The sequence below is a fragment of the Phodopus roborovskii genome, unplaced genomic scaffold, assembly GCF_943737965.1.
Source record: "Phodopus roborovskii unplaced genomic scaffold, PHOROB, whole genome shotgun sequence".
In the NCBI taxonomy this organism is placed as follows: Eukaryota; Metazoa; Chordata; class Mammalia; order Rodentia; family Cricetidae; genus Phodopus; species Phodopus roborovskii.
Genome location: NW_026125391.1, coordinates 22,680,093 through 22,701,354, shown reverse-complemented (window position 1 = coordinate 22,701,354; position 21,262 = coordinate 22,680,093). Strand labels below are relative to the sequence as shown.

Here is a 21,262-nt window from a genome sequence, read left to right as displayed (position 1 = left end):
GTCCTGGCTAATCCATGCTCATGCAGCGAGGCTGACTAAAGAGCCTTCTGGACTGTCATAGCTGCCTGGGACCTGAGCAGAGGCTCTGAACATGGCCTGCAATCCTGCTGTGTGAGTGGCTGCTTCCCAGCTTCCTGCCCAGTCAGGCCACCGGTGTGCATCAGACCCTGGGAGGGGTGTGAGCTCTCAAACACTCACCTGACACCTTTGGGGCTCCTGGAGGACTATAGTCCTGGAACTGGGAGGCATAGCCCTGTGGCGGGAACCCATTCTTGGCATTCTCCCCTGGGCTCAAGGCAGATGGTGGCTGTGGGGGTGGCAGGTGTCTCAGTGGCTGGCCCAGACCTCTCATGGAGTTTTGGGTGAATTCATCTGCAGGATCCAAGTCAGAGAGTGAATGTGGTGCCGTCTGATAGGACAGATGGTAGAGACTTTAAACTCTGGAGCCCGCTCCTGGCATGGGTGTAGCCTGTTCCAACAAGGCTCAGGGAATGGGTTCTGAGCCTCCGACCCTCCACTAGACGCCTGCTTACCAGAGGCCATGTTTGCACTGATGGCCTTGTCAGGCATCAGAGGGCGGGTCCCTCCCATGAGGCTCTTCATACGTTTCCACATCAGATGTGAACTGTTGCTGGTGCCCGGAGGGTCCCCCTGCAGATATGAAGTGTAGCTGGAGGAAGAGGGCTGGGGGAGGCGGGTGGAATGGGGTGGGGGGTACCACACAGATTTAGTAGGTACAGACACAGGGAGGTGCTCACCACTGGACTGAACTGTGTGCATCTCTGCCCAGCAGGCTGAGATGCGCATGGTGGTCACCATAAGGAGGTGGCTTACCCCACTGGTGTCTTGGAAGGCTTGTTCCTCGTATTCCAGCTGGCGCTTTAGCTTCAGCTTGTTGGAGAGGGCTATCATGGCTGGGCTCATCATGTATGGGCCTCGAGCCCCAAAGTCCTTTGCAGACCTACCACATCCCAGAAGAGAGAACAGTGTGACGTGGCCTATGGCCTCCCACTGCCTGGTGTCTTCACCAGGACCCAATACTTATGATGAAGGCAGTTTATTGGCTCAGAATGCTGAGTGCCAAAAGGCGTGAACAGCAGTGGCCCCGCCTTCTGTTCCTCTACCTGGTGAAATGCCTAAGCATTCAGTCACCTGGACCTGCCCTCACAGGTGGCTGCCCGGCTAGATGACATCAATCTCTGCAAGGACTTTGGCTCAGTGCCTCCCACTGTGGACCATCTGGGGGGTGCTTCATTACAAAGGACACATACTATATAGACAGCATACCCCAGCTTCTGGGAATGCTGGCGCCTGCATGTGTCCAACAGAGGCTCCGGGGTAGAAACCTGGGATGGTGGGAAGCACAGGAGTATGGACAGAACAAAAAAAATGTTTCTTAAATACCTATCTGTGCCCTAAGTACCCTTGGGGTGATCCAAAGGTAGACACCGGGGTTTGAGATACTCAATAAGCCCTCCTTCCTTTCTTTGAGGGTGCTGGCTTTCAACTAGGTAGGTAGCCAACTGCCTGCAAAGTGAGGGGATATGGTGGGGTAGGAAGCCTCGTGGGGCTCCAGAGCACCACTAGTGGGTATGGACTGATCTCTCCTTCTTGCCCAGTAAGGTCCCCCCCAGCCAGGCATCTGTCACTGACCTCATCTTGAACATGGAGACATGCGGTAAGGTGTTGGGTGGCCCCAACTGTGATGGGCCCAATGTCACAGCCCCCAACGATTCAGGGTTCGGATCGCCCACAGGCCACTTGGTGGGCCTGAAGTGTAACGGTGGGTCTGGAGGCCACTGAGTGTTGGATCTGCCTCCCATAGAAGAGAGAGGAGTGCTGGCCTGGCCACAGCATGGGGGCAGGGACCCTTTGTTCCCAGGGTCAAAGAAGATGGAGGACATGGGCCAGTACTCAGGCTCGGTCTTCCTGCTCTCCAGCTGCTGTGGGTACTTGTCCAGGAAGAAGGGGCTGGGAGTGGCCCCTGGGGCCAGTGGCTGGAAGATGCTTGTCATGGTGTTGAAGCAGTGCTGGGCACTGGGCTGGGGGCTCTCTGGCATGTGTGGCTCCTCCGGGCAGATGGGGCTTAGCTGGAAGTCCTCCCCATCCATCGGGATGTAGGGTGCTAGCGTCTCCAAGTCCAGCTCATTGAAATCAGTCTGAGGAGACAACAGCAAAGCCCAGGTCCTTCCCACGCCTTTATCCCATACTGGGCGCTTCCACCCCCAACCCACAATGCCTCTCACTCCATCCTTTTGTTCAGGCAAGCTCCCGGCTTCTCCCTTCGTGCTATTCTTGCTACACTTGAGCTCCTGAGATGAAGAGCAGCTTACCTTCACTTCCCTCACAAGCCCTATAAAGGCTGCCATTCTCACCAGCAGATACTCGGAGACCCCCCCCCCAATCATGTTCCCGTTGTCACAAGAGGACACCCATAAACAGAGGCACACGCTGTGGTGACAGTTAAGTGACCCAGAGAATGGTACCGAAGCAACACTGCCTGTCTGGAGAACTGTGTCTCAGACTGAGACAGACTGGTATGTGAGGATTGCCCCTAGTGCTGGCCACTACCACATCTATCCACTTAATCATTGAATATACAACTCAGGAGCACTTTTGTCAGTTTTTTAAAGAGCGTGTAAATGAAATGATTTGTTTTTTTAAATTGGGGGATGGTGGTGGTGGAGACAGGGTTTCTTTGTATCCTTAGCTGGTCTGGAACTTGCTCTGTAGACCAGGCTGGCTTCAAACCTCAGAGATGCTCCTGAGTGCTGGGATTAAAGGCATGCACCACCACTGCCCTCCATGAAATGATTTCTTTTTTAAATGTATCTGCATTGGTTAAAGAATTTGGACATGCCTCCTTACAGGTGTGGTGGTTTGGCGTGTGTGTTAAAGGGGGACAAAGTTGAGAGTTAAAAGCGGAAGCACTGGACTGAGCAGTGGGAAGGTGGGAGGACAAGCTCCCTGTCCCTGGAGCTTTGCTCAGCATTCCCGGGATCTCCGCAAAGGGATGCAGGAGCCTTCATCACCCACACAGGGCCTACCTGGGTGTTGCACTGGTCCTTTGCCTCTGTGTCCATGGCAAAGAGCTTCTCTATCACTTCAATCTTCAAGTGATCCTCCAGAGATGAGTAATAGTCCTCAGGGCTGCTGGGCTGGAGACCGAGAAGGACAGGACCAAGTCAAGAACCTGGTGCTTACCTTCCCAGAAGTTCAACATCAACAGACGAGCGTGTTTCCTGACTCATTCTGCCCCATTCCACCAAGGGTCTATAAAGGGGGGCTACTATTAACAAGCTGCAAATAGATCTGCCGGGCAGCCTCTCTGAATCCTGGTATCCTCATGAGGAGATGTTTACATCACTTCCTAGAGCAGTGGCTCTCAGCCTTCCTAATGCTGTGACCCTTTTATACAGTTCCTCATGTTTTGGTGACCTCCAACCATAAAATTATTTTCACTGCTACTTCATGACTTTGTTACTGTAACTATCTGTAATTTCTGGTGGTCTTAGGTGACCCCCGTGAAAGGGTCATGGCCCACTCCTAGGGTGTCTTGAGGTGCAAATTGGATGGAGGCTGTGGCCAGCAGGGTTCTATGGCTGAAGTCTTCTGTATGCAGAGAGAGCAAACTCTCGATTCTCACAGGAATTTCAGGCATTACTACTTCGATAGGGGTGGGGGACAGAGACTAAGCCGGCAGTCAGCTCTGGCAGATAAGTGTCCCTCCAGCACTGCTGGGGCTACTGCAATAACTTGAGGGGGACAGTGCTTCCCAGAATGCCTTTTCAGTCATCTGGCAGCAGAGCATGGGGTCCCACCGGCTCGCTCTGTGCTCCCCCAGAGGGTGGGGCTCACCGTGGAGCAGCTGCTACTGCTGCTTGTGGCACTGGGCGTGGTGTTCCCTGGGGTGCCCGCTTGGGGCACAGTGAAGGCAGGCAGGCTCCCAGACTCACTCTGGGCACTGTGGCTCAGCTCTGCAGCCCATGGCTGGCCTGGGGGCAGAATGCCCTTGCCATATGCCGATGGCTCGTCAAAGTTCTGGTTTCCTGTAAAGACAAGACATGCTTGGTGAATATTCACCGGGTCTAGGCTCAGCCCAGAGAGGAAGAAGCCCAGAAGTTTCACAAAGACCCTGAAAGAGTCCTCCTGAAAGTGGACCTGGGGTTGACACCCTCATACCCTGGAGCCTAGGACCAAAGAGCTGCTGGCCAGAGCCATGATTTCATATGGGGACTCCTTAACAAGAAGAGTTCCCAATAGCATTTGGCTTTCAGAGATGACTAGCTTACTAGACCCTGCAGAACACTTCAGAATGAAGGCCAGAAAGTTACTAGAGGAGGAGTCTCTCAAAGGCAATGGCTTATTACTCTTTAGGGTTCTCTGAGGTATTAATTTCCCCATGGTCTCTCAAATGCACACATCAAAGGGGGCGGATGGCAGCCAAGACCAGCAGTCACAGTTCCCCAGGAGAGGGTGCCAACTGCATAGGCCTTGCCATGCACACTCCGAAAAGTCAGGAAAGCTGAGAACTCTGCCTGGACCACAACGACTTCCAGTGAGACAGGGCATGCTCCTTGAGATGATAGATGAGGTGCTTGCTCTACCACCTCTCTGAATATGCCCAGAAAGGCCTCTCTCCCTCAGCTCAGACTCCCACAGCCAGGTGGAAAATGAACCCCTCTCATAGCCCACCTCTTTTTTACCCCTTCATGAGGTCATATAGCTCAGTGGCCAGGGAATTTGTGCCTAGCAGAGCCTGACTATGGAGAAGCGGTTGGCACATGGGCATGTGCCAAGTGTGGCTCTGATTTAGAGGAAGTGTGGCTGCAGAGGCTTGTCATAGAGTTATTCTAAGAGTGTTCCATGGCTTTATGAGGGCTAGGAAGTACCCACCAAAATCCAGAGAAATAATGGCATCTCCTGGGGTTGGGGCCAACTGGGCCAGCTCCTCCGGCTCCTCCTTCAGCTTGGTGAACAGGTAGTTACTCTTCTCAGACAAGGCCGCATCTCCACTGCTGTCAAAGATGCTGTTCATGGCCACCAGGTGGGGCTTTAACAGAGATTCAGTCTGGTCCATGGAGAACACCACATCGTTCTTCTCAATCTCACTAAGGGCACAAGAGAGCTGGTCAGAGTTTCTGCATTTTTCGTTTTAGCCAAAGCCTTTTGCTCCCCCCAGACACGGAGAAGGCCTGATAGATGAAGTGATGGGCAGGGATACTGCTGGCATGTTGGAAAGAGTATTGTCTGGGCCATGGAAGCAGAGGCAATGAGAATGACCTCTGCCTATGGGCTGTTTCAGATGGCTACACTGTGCTTGAGCTGCTGGTGCACAAGGTACCCGGATGCTGTGTCAGTTTCCTTTGTATTAGCAACAGCTGCCTCTTGTGTTCCTCCCAGGGATGGTGTGTGTGTGTGTGTGTGTGTGTGTGTGTGTGTGTGTGTGTGTGTGTGTGACATCACATCTGCATTTCCCCAAAAGCACAAGCAGCTCTCCTGTTTACCCCTCACACAATATGAAGCGACTGGTGTGTACAAATCTTCTCCCCTTAACACAAGTCAGAGAAAAGACACCCGAGGAGACAAGGTTTTACTAAAGGTGCATCAGGAATCTGCAGAACTCTACTCTGAAGATCTCTGAACCTCTCAGAAGGGCTCCACTACAAGCAGCTTTTGGAGGAGGTAGTGCCCAGGGCACTGAGCGGGCCCCCATCCCCTCCCCTACTCACCTCAGGACGTAGTTGACACACATGATGCACTGGGGCTGCAGGTTGCGGGGATTGTAGATGACAGTCCCCTGGGTCTCCAGCCACACATATCCTCCGTGTTTTGCTAGCATACGGTACTGGCCAGACACCACCTGCCCCTTGGTGCACACTAGGGAGGGAAAGAGGCAAAGGTAAGAGAGGTGGAGGAGCAGTGTGCAGCATACTCTCAGATCCCACAGGGGTATCGTATCGCCTGCCTGGTGAGCACACCGACAGAGCTGCCAGACAGACAGACACCGCGGGCAGACTGGGAAGACTGAGCTGGGAAAGAGGCTGGAGGTCATTGTAGCCAACTCTTCATTTTAAAAAGAGGAGGTTCCAAGAGAAGCAGATGACTGCCTGCCCAGTGCGGAGGTGACCATGCTACAGCTTTGCCATCCCCTCAGAACCCCCTTCCCTTACCAGACCCCCAGGCAGCTCAGAGGGAAGCATAACCAAGGATAGCATCCTACTTTCCTCACAGGCTTCACCCTCTGCAGGCAGCAGCGGCTAGGATGCATCTTGGAGAGAGGTGGGATGCAGGGATGTAGACTCCTCATCATTCCCTAACTGTGAAGGACCGGCAGAGGGCCTCACACATGCTAGGCAAGTGCTCTATCTACCACAGAGTTACATCTCCAACTGTTGGTTTTTACTTTGACACAAAGTCTACATAATTGGTCAGACTGGCCTTGGACTCACCCTGTAGCCCAGGCAAGCCTTAAACTTAACAGTTCTTTTGCCTCAGCCTCCAAAATAACACAGGGTTGCCATAAGCGCTAGCTGAGGCCTGTTTTTATTAAAAACTGTGACCTTTGAACTTCCAAGGTCATCTGTTAGCTCTATTACCTTCAGGGGGTGGAGATAGTGTGAGACAAACTGCTGTACCCTTCAGCTGGGGTCAAGAAAGACCTATAGCCCAGGACCAGTAGTCCCCTCACAACCTCTTCATCCTTGGCCACTGGAAATTCTTTAAACTTGCCTCCCAACTATCCACTGAGACTGGCGGCTTAGTTCTTTCCTCCTCTAGATTCGAGTGTGTTATCACTGTCTAAACACACCAGGGAGGGGTCCTACATCCCAGACTGTCCTTGTCCCCATTTCCAAGTGCATTTTCCATTTTTTGCTCAAAAGAGAGCAAGAGCTTCTTTTCACTAACATGGAGACTGGTGTCATGGCTGCCTCACTTGACAAGCGACAGTGTGGGTTATCATTAGCATGTGAAACATCTGTTTCATACCTGCAGCAACTGCAGCCCTCGAAAACCTCCCTTTGCTAAACGTTATTGCTGACCTGCTCAAGAGTGTCAGACTTAGGAGTCTAAATTAGATTCCCGTTTCAACTTTACTTGCCTTTCCTAAACCAGCTTTACTGGATTTTTATTTACCTTCCATGGAAACCTACCTATTTTAAGCACACAGTGTAACAAGTTGACAGATGTGAACAGCTTTGTAGCTACCACCTCAGCAAAGGCACAAAACACTGCATCTCCCCCAGAACCAGGGCTCATGTGCCTAACTAATCCTAGTTCCAAGTCTGATTCCAGACAACCACTGATCATCTCTTGTCCTTTCTAGACTTGTTATAGGCTCACTCAAGTTTATATTTTGTGTGTCTGGCTCCGTCATACTTGATCAGTGTGTTTTTGGGGTCCACATTGTTGTAGATGTGCCTTGTGTTCCCCCCTTCTTTATGAGGGAGTAGTATCTCCCTCATAAATATAGTCTGGATGTTTGAGTTTTCAATTGTGAATAAAACTGCAATTGTCACCCCTTTGGAACTTTGTTGGAACATAGTTTCACTTCTCACAGGCATGTAGCTAGAAGTGAAACTTTTAAATTAAATGCTAAGACCATGTTTTTATTATCAGAGGCAGGCAAATTATTTTTCAAAGTGGCTGTGCCATCCTAATCTAATCTTTTAAATGGAACACTGTACTGTAGGGAGGGGTGACACCATCCTTTAACATGGAGAGACTCATGCTGGGAAGGCTATGACTCACTTCAAATTATACAGGACAGTAGGAAAAGCTAGGCCGTCGGTCTTTTGATTCCCAGGGCAATCAGTCCTCCCTGACTAAATTATGTTGAGCCCAGAAATAAGGGAGAAGGCAAAGTCTGCTATGGCCGCTTTGTTAAACCGTCATGGGTTCCTTGGGCAAAGAAGGAACTTTAGTCTTCTTTGCTGTTCCTTTCTTGGTGCTTAAGGAGACCACCTTCAGCAGGGAAATGATCCTTGCACAATTTCAAGTCTGGAGTTAACTCATTTAGGCAGTTCTTAATGCAAACCACATCCAAGGCTCTTAGTCTTTTTGATGAAACAGTTCACCAAGCAGAAGTTATAACTGCATTTCTAGTAATTGCAGGCAAGGGCCTGCTCTATCAGTAGAATCTCATTCACACCAGTGTCCTAATCATCTCATTAATGGCAGCCTTGGTGAGGGGCCTGCTACTTGGTAGGGAGAGAGGCTTTTTATGGCCTTTAATCTTGTTTTCCTAAGAGCACAGCAAAGAGAGACAGCTCCAGCCCCTCCTTTGAGAGTAACAATGTATAAATTAGTAATCCATTTGGAAAGGATGATTTTCAATTATCTAAATCTGGTTGAGGACTGAGCTTCTCCAGGCATTTTGATGGGAAACATGTACGGGCTGAAACGCACATGGGTGAGTTGGAGACATGTAACTTAGACCTGCTTTCAACCTCAGCCCCTCTACCTTGGCAGGGGACAAGTGCCCATCTACAGTACAACTGTATTTGCAGGGAGAGGTGGGATGGACACACAGCATCATTCCTGACACTGACTCTGTTTCTAGCCCATGCCAATTTGGCTTGGCTTGGTGCAGTGCTCTTCAATAAGCAGAGAGGCCTCTGTGCTTAAAGCAAGCTTCACCTAACTCCAATGGGAAACAACAACAAAATCAACCAACCAAATACCCCGGAGTCTGTACTTTCTGTTTAGACTGTGAATTATCTTTAAGTGTGTTGGGGATTAAATATATGGATTAAGTAAAAATAGTATCTAATGAAAAGTTTTTCCAACGTATTTCCCTCAGGAGCCAGCCTCAAAACTGATAGGACCATTTTTTTTTTTTAATAGATCAAGGGGAGGGGCCTTTCCATATGCCTAGTGAGATGATGTCTATTCCTGTTGACTGTCTCCTTCTATTCACCCCTCCCCAGAAGACAAAGTACAATACTGTCCTCCAAGAATTCCCAGACACTTAAAAAAAAAAAAAAAAAGCAAGCCCTTGCCTCCCTGTGTTGATGGCTTGGCTTAGAAGGCAGAGGAAGGAAGGAAGCCAAACCCGGAGGCACTGGCTGGTGAGCTAAGCCAGAGCTAGGTAGAGTACAGCTGTGTGTCTCTACCAACCTGCTGTGGGAAGGGGGAATCCCTAGGAGACACAAAAGCATTAGGCTCTCCCTCCAAGAGAGGGCTGCAATCTCTAGCTGGGTCACAGTCACAGCATTCGAGAATGCCCTGGTCTCTGTCTCTCTGCCATCCCTGGGTCGCTAAGTCAGGCTGGATGGAAGATATTGTCTTTGAGTAGTTTTTTTTTTTTTTTTTTTTTTTTTTTTTTTTTTTTTGCCTGAGATCACAGTGTGAGATTTGTCTGAGTGAGATTCCATAAAGTCCTGCCTGTATTAGTAGATCAGATGAAACCCAAAGGTTACAGGGAGTCAGAGTGTGAATCTAAAAGAGAGCTCTCTCTCTCTCTCTCTCTCTCTCTCTCTCTCTCTCTTCATGCTGTCTGCAGCTTGTGGAGTTGCTGCTCAGGTAGTGGATCTGAGCTCTCGCTGTCCTGCCTGGGACACAGAGGAATGGAGAGGAATGGTAGACAGACTCCATTTCCTCTGTTGTCAGTATGGCTGCTGGGAAGCTTCTTGGGGTTTTTCCCATTTGAATCTCCTATCCCACCTTCTCATCAGCCCTGTCTGTACCAGTGCCATGCTTGAATGCTCTCTCTCCCAAGCATACATTTGTCTATGAGATGATCTTTCACTTGGGGCTTGTGTTGCCCTAACACTATGAGAGATGCTAAGTTAAAGGCCACCCAGCCTGGGAAGCTCAGCCTCCTCCCCCCCCCCCCCCCAAACAAGACCTCTTTGGGAAGAGATCGACTCTACCAGTTGCTACTCCCCAGAAAGCCAAGTACAGGTTCTTACATGCTGCTGCCTGGATAGGCCCCTCCCTTAACACTCTCTCTTCTGTTTATCCCCATCCTTCTCTACCCTTACAATTGATCCAGTGCAAGCCCACTTTCTTCTTGAACTTTTCCAGACCCCTCTTCTATGCTGAAATACTTGCTGCTCCAGCACAGAATCATGCTGGTTATACTCTAACTTGTAGAGATGTCCTTCAGGGCTGCCCATGACAGTAGTATAGAATGTTAACTGCTTAAGAGGACCCCTGAGTCTTTTCTTAACTTGCATAAAAGCATTTATAGACTGGTGGCAGCTGTGATTCTCTGACCATCTTGATGGCATCTACCTTAACTGCCACCCAAGTTGGTGACTCTGGGAAGGAAGTAAGCAAGGCTATGTCTTGTTAACCTTACTCCTCAAGGGCAGATGACAAGGACACAGGGTACTCTAGGAACTCACAGTTCTGGTGACTTTTGGTCATGTTCTCTGAGTCCAGGGCATGGTAGAACTCATAAGCAGAGCGACCAAGTAGCTCCTCGGGGTGGTAACCAACCAGTTCCATGATTCTGAATTAAAAAGAAACCAACAGGTGAGGTGGAGAGACCAGATGAGCTCCGCAGAGCAAGCAATCAGGGGCTTCAGAAGCTCAACCGAGAAAGCTATCAATTACATACTCTGGTCACACCATTTATTCATTAAGGCAAAACCCCATCACACTGGGCCTACAACTGTGGGCTGTCTGGCCCCTCCCGCCATGTCCCCACACCTCCTACCCTTCCTGAAGTCCTATCCCAGAGGACTTCACTACTCACAGAGATCTATCTAAGAAGTCTTGGTGTCAGGAAGGGCCCACCCAGCTCCATCTCCTGGTTCATACAGATGAATTCATGGAGATCCAGGAGGGCCGATGGCTTGTTATCGGGCAAGTGCCCAGGTCAGAATAGGACCAAGAGCTGAGGCCTCCTGACCCCAGGCCTGAGCTCATTCTAGTGGAAGCTGAGGAATGTTTAAATGGGAACCCTGTGGCCCAGGTGTGGGGACAATATGGCAAGGAAGAGTCAGGCAGGGAGAGCCATCTGCGCTATCGTGTCACCCCCCTAGATGCTTCTCAGGTGCCATTTGTGACCCTTGGTATGTCTCTAACTGACATAGGTTGCTAAGAGGGAGAAACATAAAACCAGTCCTTGCAGATAACTTCAGGCAGCAAGGCCAGAACAGGGCATGGCTGTACCGAGTATAGATGTGTTCATTCTGATTTTGATGGAAACTGGGCAGGTGAGAGCCATGGAGAAGCATGGAACCCTTCTGTGAGTTCAGTTTGCTCAGTCTGAATGAACAGAAGCCTGCCCTAGGACCACTGTGGTGGCAACCTTCTGTGTCATTATGTCCTTCCTGTGTACAATTTGTCCATCTTTGATACTTTATACGTGTCCCCTCATGAGTGCGCTGTCCGGTTTACTCAGCACATCACAAGTCAGGACTGATGATAGGGGCTCATTAAGATAGTCCTACTGGGAAGCACGTTCCTTCGGACACGGCTGTGTCCCATGTTTCCTGGGCAGAGGCTAAAGACAAGGAGAGGAAAACACTGGCCCCGTGTGCTCAATTTGCTGTTCCATATCCTTTCCATCCCCATGGTAACATGCATGTGTCTCTTAGACTTTATCATTCTAAATGACTGTGCTGTTCTCTGGGCTAGGGAAAGCTGCCCAGGTTCCGGGTATCCCCAGTGTCCAGGCTTGGTTTCCAAGCTACTTTTCAGCTCACTTGCCCTGCTCCACATACCCTAGGGTCCTGGCCTCCTCTCCTCTCCTCTCACCACCTGCAAGCCTTAACTCCTCTAGGGTCAGCCTGAGGCCTCTCTTTCTCCACAGAGCCCCCTTCAATTCCTTAGGCCCTGCAGAGTCCCAAAGGCCATGAGCAGTGGCCTAGGAAGGGTGCCTTCTCCTGTTGCCCCTACCACGGTGAGTGCTGGGCAAGCACTCCACTCATGTCCTCTTTGAATCTAAGGCACAACCGAGGCCTGTCAATCCAGCACTACTGAGGAACCCGGTCACTAACCGTCTCCTTTCCTTCCTTAAGCATGACTGACCACCTCACTGCAACCATGTTTACATGTATGTACACATGCACGTACATACACACATGAGTACCTCTAGCAGCCCATCATAGTCTTCAGTCTACCCCTCCATCCTGCACCGTGCCTGCCATTATGCAAGCAGAGGAGTGGTAAGTGTTCTGCCTAGATACTATGCTGGAGGTCTGAGTCTTTGTCAAACAAAGGTTAGCTCCACCGAGCACCCAAAGGCACTTTAGCTGAGATGAAGTTGGAGGAGAATGATGAGAGGAGCAGTTTTGCCTGTACCCCCACCGTATGGCATTCTTGGTAAGTCAAGTACATTTCAAACTTTGCCTGGAAGTCAAAAGCATAGTGACAACAGGATGACCACTTACAGGGTCATTGATTGGTAAGTCTGACTGGGCAGAGGCAGAATTCTCTAGAAACCCTGAATACTGAATCCATTGGCCTTCTAAGAAAGAGATAATTCTCTTTCCTGAAGGAATCTCATTTCCTTTCATGATTAGGATCTTTCCATCAAAATGCTCCAAGTAAATATTATAATTAGCCTCACAATAAGATGTTTTTATCTAATTACTGTATCATTCATTCAGAGGCACACAATGGGCAAGTTCTGGAAGACAAACAAAAGTAGGTTTCAGACTTGCCAGTTATCTTCCCACTAGGAGCTGTCATTTATCTTGTCAGCCAAAATAAATATTTAATGTCCCCCTCCCTTTGCTCCTTTAAACAGACTCCTGTAAAAACTGGGAAATACACAGCCCAAACACAATCGCAGAACATTTGGGTCGCCAGACATCACAAAGCCAGGAAGCCCCAACTTAAATCTAATGGCCATTTGCCCCCAACCGCAAGCACACCGACGCCACAGGGAGGTTAAAGAACTGAACTTGTTTATAGGGTCACTGCTTTGGCCCCTGGGGCCTTCCCTGCTCATTTCCCTGGCTGCACAAGAACGGGCTCTGATAAGAGTGGCAGCTGCTCTCTCCATCAGGGCAGAGCAACCACGTCTGTCTTCCTAGTTAAAGATCCTTGACTCACCATGAGAAGAATCAGCTGGGGTCACCCATAAACTTGAAAGTCAACTTGGGGCTGATCTGAGAGAAGAGGGTGATGTAAAAAGATGTAATTCATCAGATCTCAAAGCAGAGGACAAGCAGAAAAAGACAACGACCAAGGATGAAGGGAGCAGAGACAAGGCTGGACAGCTCCAAGGAGGCAGGAAAGGAAGAGAAAGAGGAAAGAGACAATGCATACCCGGAGGTTACTGGTTCTGAGACCAGTGTTACCCCAAGAAAGCATGTGATGGACCTGACACTGACTTTGGCCTTCAAAGTGAGATGTGCCTATAGTGTGTGAGATGACTTATTCACTGCCCACAATGGCTCTTTATTCTTAAAGCAGTCTACAAGTGATTGGGGAGACAGCTCAGTGGGTTAAGGGCTCGCTTTGCAGGCATGGAGAAGTGAATTCTGATCCCCAGCCTCTATGTAAAAAGCAGTTACATTGCTGACCATGTCTGTTCAGAATCCCAGTGCTGGAGGTAAGGGGTGGTGGTGGTATGACGGGCAGATCCTGGGAGCTTACCGGCCAGTCAGTCTAGCCAAACAGTAAGTTCCAGGCTCACTGTGAGAACATGCTTCAAAAACCAATTTGAAGAATGACAGAGAGTTGACCTTTGATCTTCAAGAGCATGGCTGCAGGCAAGCAAACCCATACATATATGTACACACAGGTGCATACAAAATAGAATGTGGTATGTTAAAATATATGTCTAGAAGTGTTGTATAGCATGGCTTACTAGAATAAGGCTAGGAAGGGAATTATTCTCTGAGGAGCTCAAGAGGCAGGAGAAAGCAGCCACATGCCTCATGGGGCCTCCCTTTATTCATCCCAGCTGTTAACCTCCATAGGTTGTTCATGAGAGGGACAGAGCTCACTGGCTGGAGGCTAGGGAGACCTGGGTGCCATTTCTAGCCCTGTTCCCAACAGAGATAAAAGGTTTGCTAAGTAAATTAATCATACAAACAAGATACAGAGTATTTGAACTCTTTATGAAGGTGAAAGTTTTGAGCACTTTTGAACACCTACATGTTTCCCCAAGAATGGTTTCATTAATAAATGCTTTCACTCAAGTCTGCTCTTCCCTTCTGTTCCTTAAGACACTCATTTAAGTTTCTGTACAGTTGTAAGCATTGGCAATGCATTTCTTTAATGACACCTAGATTATTTGCTCCTCAGAAATTAAGACCTGCTCATTTTAATACATTTTATATGGACTATTTGTATATGGTATTATATAATTTTCTTTAAGTACTAGAGAAATGTGAGAAGGAGATCATAGAATGGTTTGAACTGTAAGAGCTAGGAAACTCCGAGATAAACTCCAGAGAGTGTTTGTAGAACATTTCCAGCAGTCTAGATGAGGCAGGATAACATGTGAGTATTTTTACACAAACATGGTTAGAGCTGATTCCAGAACATTGTCAGCTGAGCAGGTACAAGGACACAGAGCCCATTAGAGTCTAACTTTAGGGTCTAAAGAAGCACATGATAGCCCCTGAAGGGCATGGGCCCATCCATAAAAGTATGTAGAATCAATTATATATACAGCCAGAATACATGTGCTGTCCTTGCAAGAGATAACCCCGAAATTAAGACAATACCATCCTATAGAAAAAGTGGCCAACAGATTTGTGAAACGCTTCCAATGTTCAATAAAGAACATGCTATTTTACAAGCAATTTGCTTGAAGTCAGTCTTTTATTCTTCGACTTAAAACATTCACAGTAGTCTTCACACATGTGCATCTCACGCCTTTGATTCTGTATAAGTTCCTCCTGAAAACTGCATTTTGTGTGTGTGTGTGTGTGTGTGTGTGTGTGTGTGTGAGAGAGAGAGAGAGAGAGAGAGAGAGAGAGAGAGAGAGAGAGAGTATACATGTGAGTACAGATGCCAGAGGTTGGATTCCCCTATATGTAGAAAAGTAGAGTTACAAGTAGATGTAATTATATGAATGTTGGGGAGGGGGGCAGACAGACACGTTAATGAGGGTTGTCATTCTGTATATATGTTTCTCTTATTGGTTGATGAATAAAACACTGTATGGCAAATTGAAGCAGGAAGATAGGTGGGGTGAGGAGATGAGAATTCTGGGAAAGGTAGGCAGAGGGAGACCACCAAAGAGGAGACAATGTAGTTGACCGAGAAGACAGGATGATGTTCCAGGCATTCTCTGGTAAAATAAGGCTATGTAGAAATACATAGATTAGTAGTTGTGGGTTAATAATTAAGACAGAGCTAGCCAGTAAGAATCCCTAGTCATTGGCCAACAATTTTATAACTAATATAGCATCCATGTGTTTATTTGGGGCTGAGAAGGGCAGCGGGACCTGGTAGGACAAAGAAAAGTCCATCAATACCCAGTATTCAGATCCTCTGCAATCAGTATGCATCTTAGCTACCGAGCCATCACTACAGCCCCATACCATAAGCCATCTTAACTTACTAACCTGATTCCTGGTTATGTCTTGGATTGTTTTTGACAAAACAGGGTTGCTATCAAATTCCTTGCTGTAAAGACTAAATGGTTTATTTTTATTCATTAGTTTCAAATGCATACTGTAATTTTCATACACCTTTCCAAGCTATAGGATTTCTTAGGGTTTTTATTGCTCTGATGAAACACCATGACCAAAAAGCAAGTTGGGGAGGAAAGGATTTATTTGGCTTACACTTCCACATCTCTATTCATCACTGAAAGAAGTCAGGACAGGAACTCAAACAGGGCAGGATCCTGGAGGCAGGAGCTGATGCAGAGGACATGGAGGATGCTGCTTACTGACTCATGCCTCATGGCTTTCTCAGCCTGATTTCTTATAGCACCCAGGCCCACTTGCCCCGGGATGGCACCACCCACCATGGTGAAATCACTAAATGAGAACAAATGCCTTACAGCTGAATCTAAAGGAGGCGTTTTCTCAGCTGAGGTTCCTGCCTCCCTGATGGCTCTAGCTTGTGTCAAGTTGACACACAAAGCCAATCAGGACACAGGAAGACTCACAAAATCACACAAGGAATATAGGGTGACTTTTAAAAGAAAACTAGTATTCTTGATGAGTTGGCTTTCTTCACAGTTATTCTACTTGGCCACTAGATGGCATGTCCACATGAATTAAAAAAAAAAAAAAAAAAAAAAAAAAGACTCGGCCCCTTTAAAGGATTTGGGAATGTCTTTGGTGTTCCTTGGATGAATGAATGGCATGTTCTGCTTTGTACTATAAATTCACTGTGGTTTCACCAAGCACTTGTGTCCAAAGCTCAGAACTCTTAGCCACTGAGAGTCATTTCTTCCTTCTCTGATACAAGTTTCGATACGGGGCAGATGTTCCCTGAGTAACAGCTCATGAATTAGTTCCTTAGCATTCTAAGAAGCAGACTAAGAACTCTTGGTGTTTGTGTGCACAGTGGAGAACAGCATCAGTCATGCCGATAATAAAGTCATCCTTAGCACTCAGAATGCTGGGGCAGGCCATCCCTGGGAGAGAGGCTGCTGGGGGCGGGGGTGGGGAGTACTTTCTCTTCAACCTGGATAAGCAACTTTAGAACCTGTTGTCTGGGTGACAGCAGTCAGCCATAGGCAGGCTGAGCACCTTTCATCTGAAAATACTGGCTCACAGGTGCCAGCAAGACATCTGAAAAGTTCTGGGTTCTAGAGCACTTTGGATTTTGAATTTCCAGGTTGAGTTAGGAACGTCTATGCAGTGTTTTCCCTAACCTCTAAAATCTGGAACATGTTTAGCTCCAAGCTTTCCAGATAAGCAATAATGTCTACGCCATGACTGTGCCCTGTACTTAGTTGGGAATGGCGGAAGTTATTGCAGGGTTTTAAAGTGTTTGATGTCTCAATTAATAGGAAACATCAAGCACTCCCTCTTCCCACTAAGGGACCATAAATGTGTTTTGGACTTGAGGTGCATCAGAACTGGATGTTTTTAAATTGATTGATTATGGAAATCTGAGAGTTCAACAAGTGATCAGACACCTCCTGCATTGCCTTTCCCCTTCTCTTCCCTCTCTACGGCCCCCTCCCTTCCCCTCTTATTAGCTGCTATATGACGACCATAGACACAATCAAAGGGAAGTGCAAAACTGCCTTTCTTCAGCTTCTTTTCTAGCTTTCACTAGGGGAAAACGACCCCCTTGTGTCAGATGTCACCAACCAGGAGAATTCCTTGGATTAAAAATGGCCCTGGCTGGGTTTGGAGCATTTCTCCCAGAAGGGTATGTTAGTGGGTATATGTACACACACACACACACACACACACACACACACACACACACACTTCTCCCCATCCCAACACAGTGAAAACAGCACTAACCACCCCCTCCCCAGCCCAAAGTAACAACTGAATAACACTGAGGGATTAAATACTTAAAATAGTCCCTTCACCAACCATTATGCCTGTACCCTGGTTACCTAATCCGCTAATCGGTTCAATGCTCTGTGTGGCACAGCACTCTGTGTCTGCATCCCTCTTCACTCATCTCTCCAGCACAATAGAATTGTGTGAGTTGGGCCATGCCAACAGGCTCCTTGAAATGCAAGATCTTGTGGAAATACAATATTTCCTTAGACATCACAAACAGCATTTCTCCCCACGATGACTTACAATGCCCTAAATCATAGGATCCTTCAACTGAGAATCTATTCTGCCTGCCAGTCCTGAGCCAGACTGAAGTCACCACAGTACTCCTCCCACTTCTGTGTACATGGTATCTTCAGTGACAGTCCCCCTTCCCCTTTAACCCAAGGCTAGTGCTTTTACCTAAAACCCATTCAAACCACAATAATGAACAAACAGATGAACATCAAACTAACTTTTGCAGGGATATTTCTTTCCCTCACCTTAAAAATAATCGGAGTCTGAGGGTTCCTTTCTAAAGTCTTTCTTTTCTGTGATCTACAGATGGCAAGTGACCTGAGGCCAGCAGGGCTTCCCCGCTTATGAAGCCTGGTGATGGCTGAGATCTTCTCAGAGGAACTTCCAGCATCATTGCCCACAGCCTCAGCCACTCACCAGTGGCTGGATAAGGGCCCTACCATTTCACCTCAAGCTGGTGACATGGGTCAGGCATTGGGACTTCCCAGGGTATCTCAGAGGACCTGCTGAGAGCACTTGCCATCTGTCTTCTGGAATGTTCATGTGGATCAAGGATCACATGTGATGAACAACCTCCCCTTGAACAGGGGTCCAGGGACCAGCACTGTAACAGCAGTGTCAACACTAAAATGACTATCAGAGCCAACTGATGGAGTTGAGCTTCTCTCCTTATGAGGTTGAAGTATTCTTCCTAACTGCTTAGTAATGAACTTAATAAATGCCTACCAGTGCCCTGGATTCTTTTATATAACTTCCAAAATGGGGCCATAAGTGACAGTCAGTCCTGACATGAGGACACTAACTCACAGGGGCATATCTAGACTCAGAGTGAAGAATCTAAGCTAATCTGGAAAGCAGAGATGATCCTCTGGCAGAACCAGATGCCCCTAGATGTCTAGTGGGAAAGAGAGGAGCTGGGCCTGAGGCTGGCAGGAGCTTCTGCCTTCAGCCTTGGAGGCTTCCTGCTACTGGGGAGGACCAGGCAGTTACTTGCTCATGTGGGCCACAGGTTTTGGGAGCAAGCCCATCTCCATGAGCTCAGGATGAAGACCTTTGCTTTTGGGAGGCCAGGGATGGGTATGAGCTGAGATACAAGACCTCCTCATGCTATGGAATGGCACTGTGCTGTGACTTCTTCTCACAAGGACCCTCTGAAATACACGGAGAACAAACCGTTCACTTCAGGGGGAATGACCCAGAGTTTCATTTGGGACACTTCAGGGGGTGGACATGCTGGATAAGGTGATCAGGCATGGTGGTGCCATTTACTCAGACTAGGCATAACCCAGCCAGCCCAGTCTCCCACTGGACTTTCCTTCCCCTGGTGCAAGTCACTGCTCATCACAATCTGTTCTCACTGTCTTTCTCCTCCCCATCCAGATCCCGTGAACAGGACAGGAGGGAGTTATGAACTGTGGTGTAGTCTACACACACCTTATACCTGGTGATGACCCCAACAACAAAGATGCCATGCCTTCCTTGTGCAGCCTTCTGTGTGCTCCCAACTTAAAAAGGGGTGAGAAAAAGCTTACACCAACCATGTATGACTACATCAGAGCCTAGGCTGTCTAGTCCAAGTCCATACTCTTTATCATTGCTGGGTCCCCAAGGAAATGTCCAGTTGCCTTGGAATTAGGGATTAGAGTTCAGCCTAGCTCACTTTAAAGTCTTCACAAGGAGGCCAGATGCTTAGAATGAGGTTGTACCTAGTAGGGGTAAAGGCTGAGTGAAACCTGTCCATCGTGGAAAAGCACTGGAGATAGTGTGGGTCAATATCCAGGCCAGAGCCCTACACTTCTGGCTGACCTGCGAATCAGAACACTTACAGAATTTCTTCTAGACTCTTGTCATGTGGGATAAGAAACCACCCTTGAAAATTTCTTTAGGAACTAGATACCTAACTGAATAAATACACACATACCATAATAATGACAACAATCACTACAGAATAGTTCTAAAGACAGACCCCAAAGGCTATATCAATGGGAGACTTCAAACTATGGTGCTAGGGATCTCTGGTAGGACTTGTAAAATGACACTGAGTCTAGGAACTTGCAGCCAGCAACACAACACGTAGGTCCTAATCTCATCTCACACACAGACACACTCAGGTAAAACCCACCCCGTCCTTGCTCATGCCACATATTCCCAATGCCTCACCTGTCATCACAGTAGGTGAACTTCATGTCCATGCTGTGGCGGCTCAGGAAAGTCTTACTGTCCAAGGGGATGTCCATGTGGGATGGGTGCTGGATAGGTTCACACATGATGATGAGGCAGGACAGCAGGGGCTCCTTGTAGCCACAGAGGCTATTGTGAGGAGGGCAGTTGTTGTAGACTCTCACTTGGCCAGTGCAGTGCAAGACCTGGGGACAAATGACAGAAGTCAGAAAGGTCAGAGAGGCGAAAGCAGGGCCCAGGCTTTAGGCAACCCCTGCTCCCAGGTCACATGGCTTCAACGCATGGCTAACAGCCTACCTTCCAGGTGGCTGACTTGAGGTTGACAGTCCGGCCTCTGTTGGTGACTGTGCACTTCATCCTCATGAAGAAGTCACGTTCGGTGGACATATCCTTGCTTTTCTTTCCAAAGCCAGAGCCTGAGTGGGGGAGGGTATGGGAACCAGTTGAATTAGTCAAAATCACAATGTTTCTAAGCAACCTGTACCCATGTTTCCTGGCCATTTGTAGTTAGGTGCTTGCAGTCTACCATGGACACAGTCCTTCATGCCTAAAGACTAAATGGCACCTCAGCGGCTGTACCCTAAGTCCTGGCTCAATTGTGGTCAGACTACAAGATGTAAGTGTGTCAAGGAAGCTTCCTGCAAAACTTCTAGAGATGGCCACTCAGGGGCTCTAGCTAACATCAAGTCCATCTGTGGAGACTCAGAGCAGAGGGGCTACTGGAAGGCAAAAACCAGATGCCTCTTCTCCATCTTGGAGAGCCAGGTGCTGGGCCCAAGGAAGACTGAGTAGAAGGTCCTGTGTTATTGCATCACCAGGAGCATGGACACCCAAAGGCAGGGGCTGCCTCATCATTTGATACCCACTTCTCTTAGCACGCAGCCACTCAGTGCAGTCAGTGTGGTCACCTGAGAGCAGCAAGGCTCTGACCAGTCTCACTAGCCTCTTGTGGGGTAGGCCTGGTCCTCTAGTGACAAGTTTGAGGGAGACTGTGGTTACTCCAAGGTCATAATCTTCCCAGTTAGAATTATCTTGAACACTTCTGTCTGCTGTTTCTAACCCATCTCTCAGGAACGTGAACAATCTCTATCTTTCTATCTGCATCCCGGGACCGCTATGTCCTGGATAATGTGCCATCAGTTTTATCCTTATGGTGACATGTGTCAAGGAGGGAAATGAACACACACACACATGTTCATACACACTCACACTCTCAAATCACACACACATTCACTGTCACACTCACATACATGCTCACTCACAAACATGCACACACACACACACTAACACAAACATACATGCACACTCACACATGCACACTCACACATGCACACTCACATGCATACTGTCTCACACACACCTTGTTTTAACTGGAACTGGGTGGACAAGTCTATCCTAATGATGTTCTTGACAAGGATCAATTAGACCAACCTTTTATCCAGGAT

At 48.2% G+C, this 21,262-nt stretch overlaps 1 protein-coding gene across 1 annotated transcript in view; it reads right to left on the bottom strand.

Annotated features, from left to right (window-relative positions):
* Positions 1-21,262, bottom strand: part of Epas1 (endothelial PAS domain protein 1) — an 80,737-nt gene that overhangs the window by 2,733 nt on the left and 56,742 nt on the right. Inside the window, exons 5-15 of the mRNA XM_051175212.1 lie at positions 20,115-20,233; positions 19,797-20,002; positions 10,353-10,459; positions 5,733-5,880; positions 4,897-5,111; positions 3,859-4,049; positions 3,048-3,158; positions 1,654-2,159; positions 835-961; positions 534-651; positions 199-372 (exon numbers count right to left, since the gene is read on the bottom strand). Of these exons, the coding sequence (XP_051031169.1) occupies positions 199-372; positions 534-651; positions 835-961; positions 1,654-2,159; positions 3,048-3,158; positions 3,859-4,049; positions 4,897-5,111; positions 5,733-5,880; positions 10,353-10,459; positions 19,797-20,002; positions 20,115-20,233 (2,022 nt within the window). The remainder of the gene's footprint in view (positions 1-198; positions 373-533; positions 652-834; positions 962-1,653; positions 2,160-3,047; positions 3,159-3,858; positions 4,050-4,896; positions 5,112-5,732; positions 5,881-10,352; positions 10,460-19,796; positions 20,003-20,114; positions 20,234-21,262) is intronic.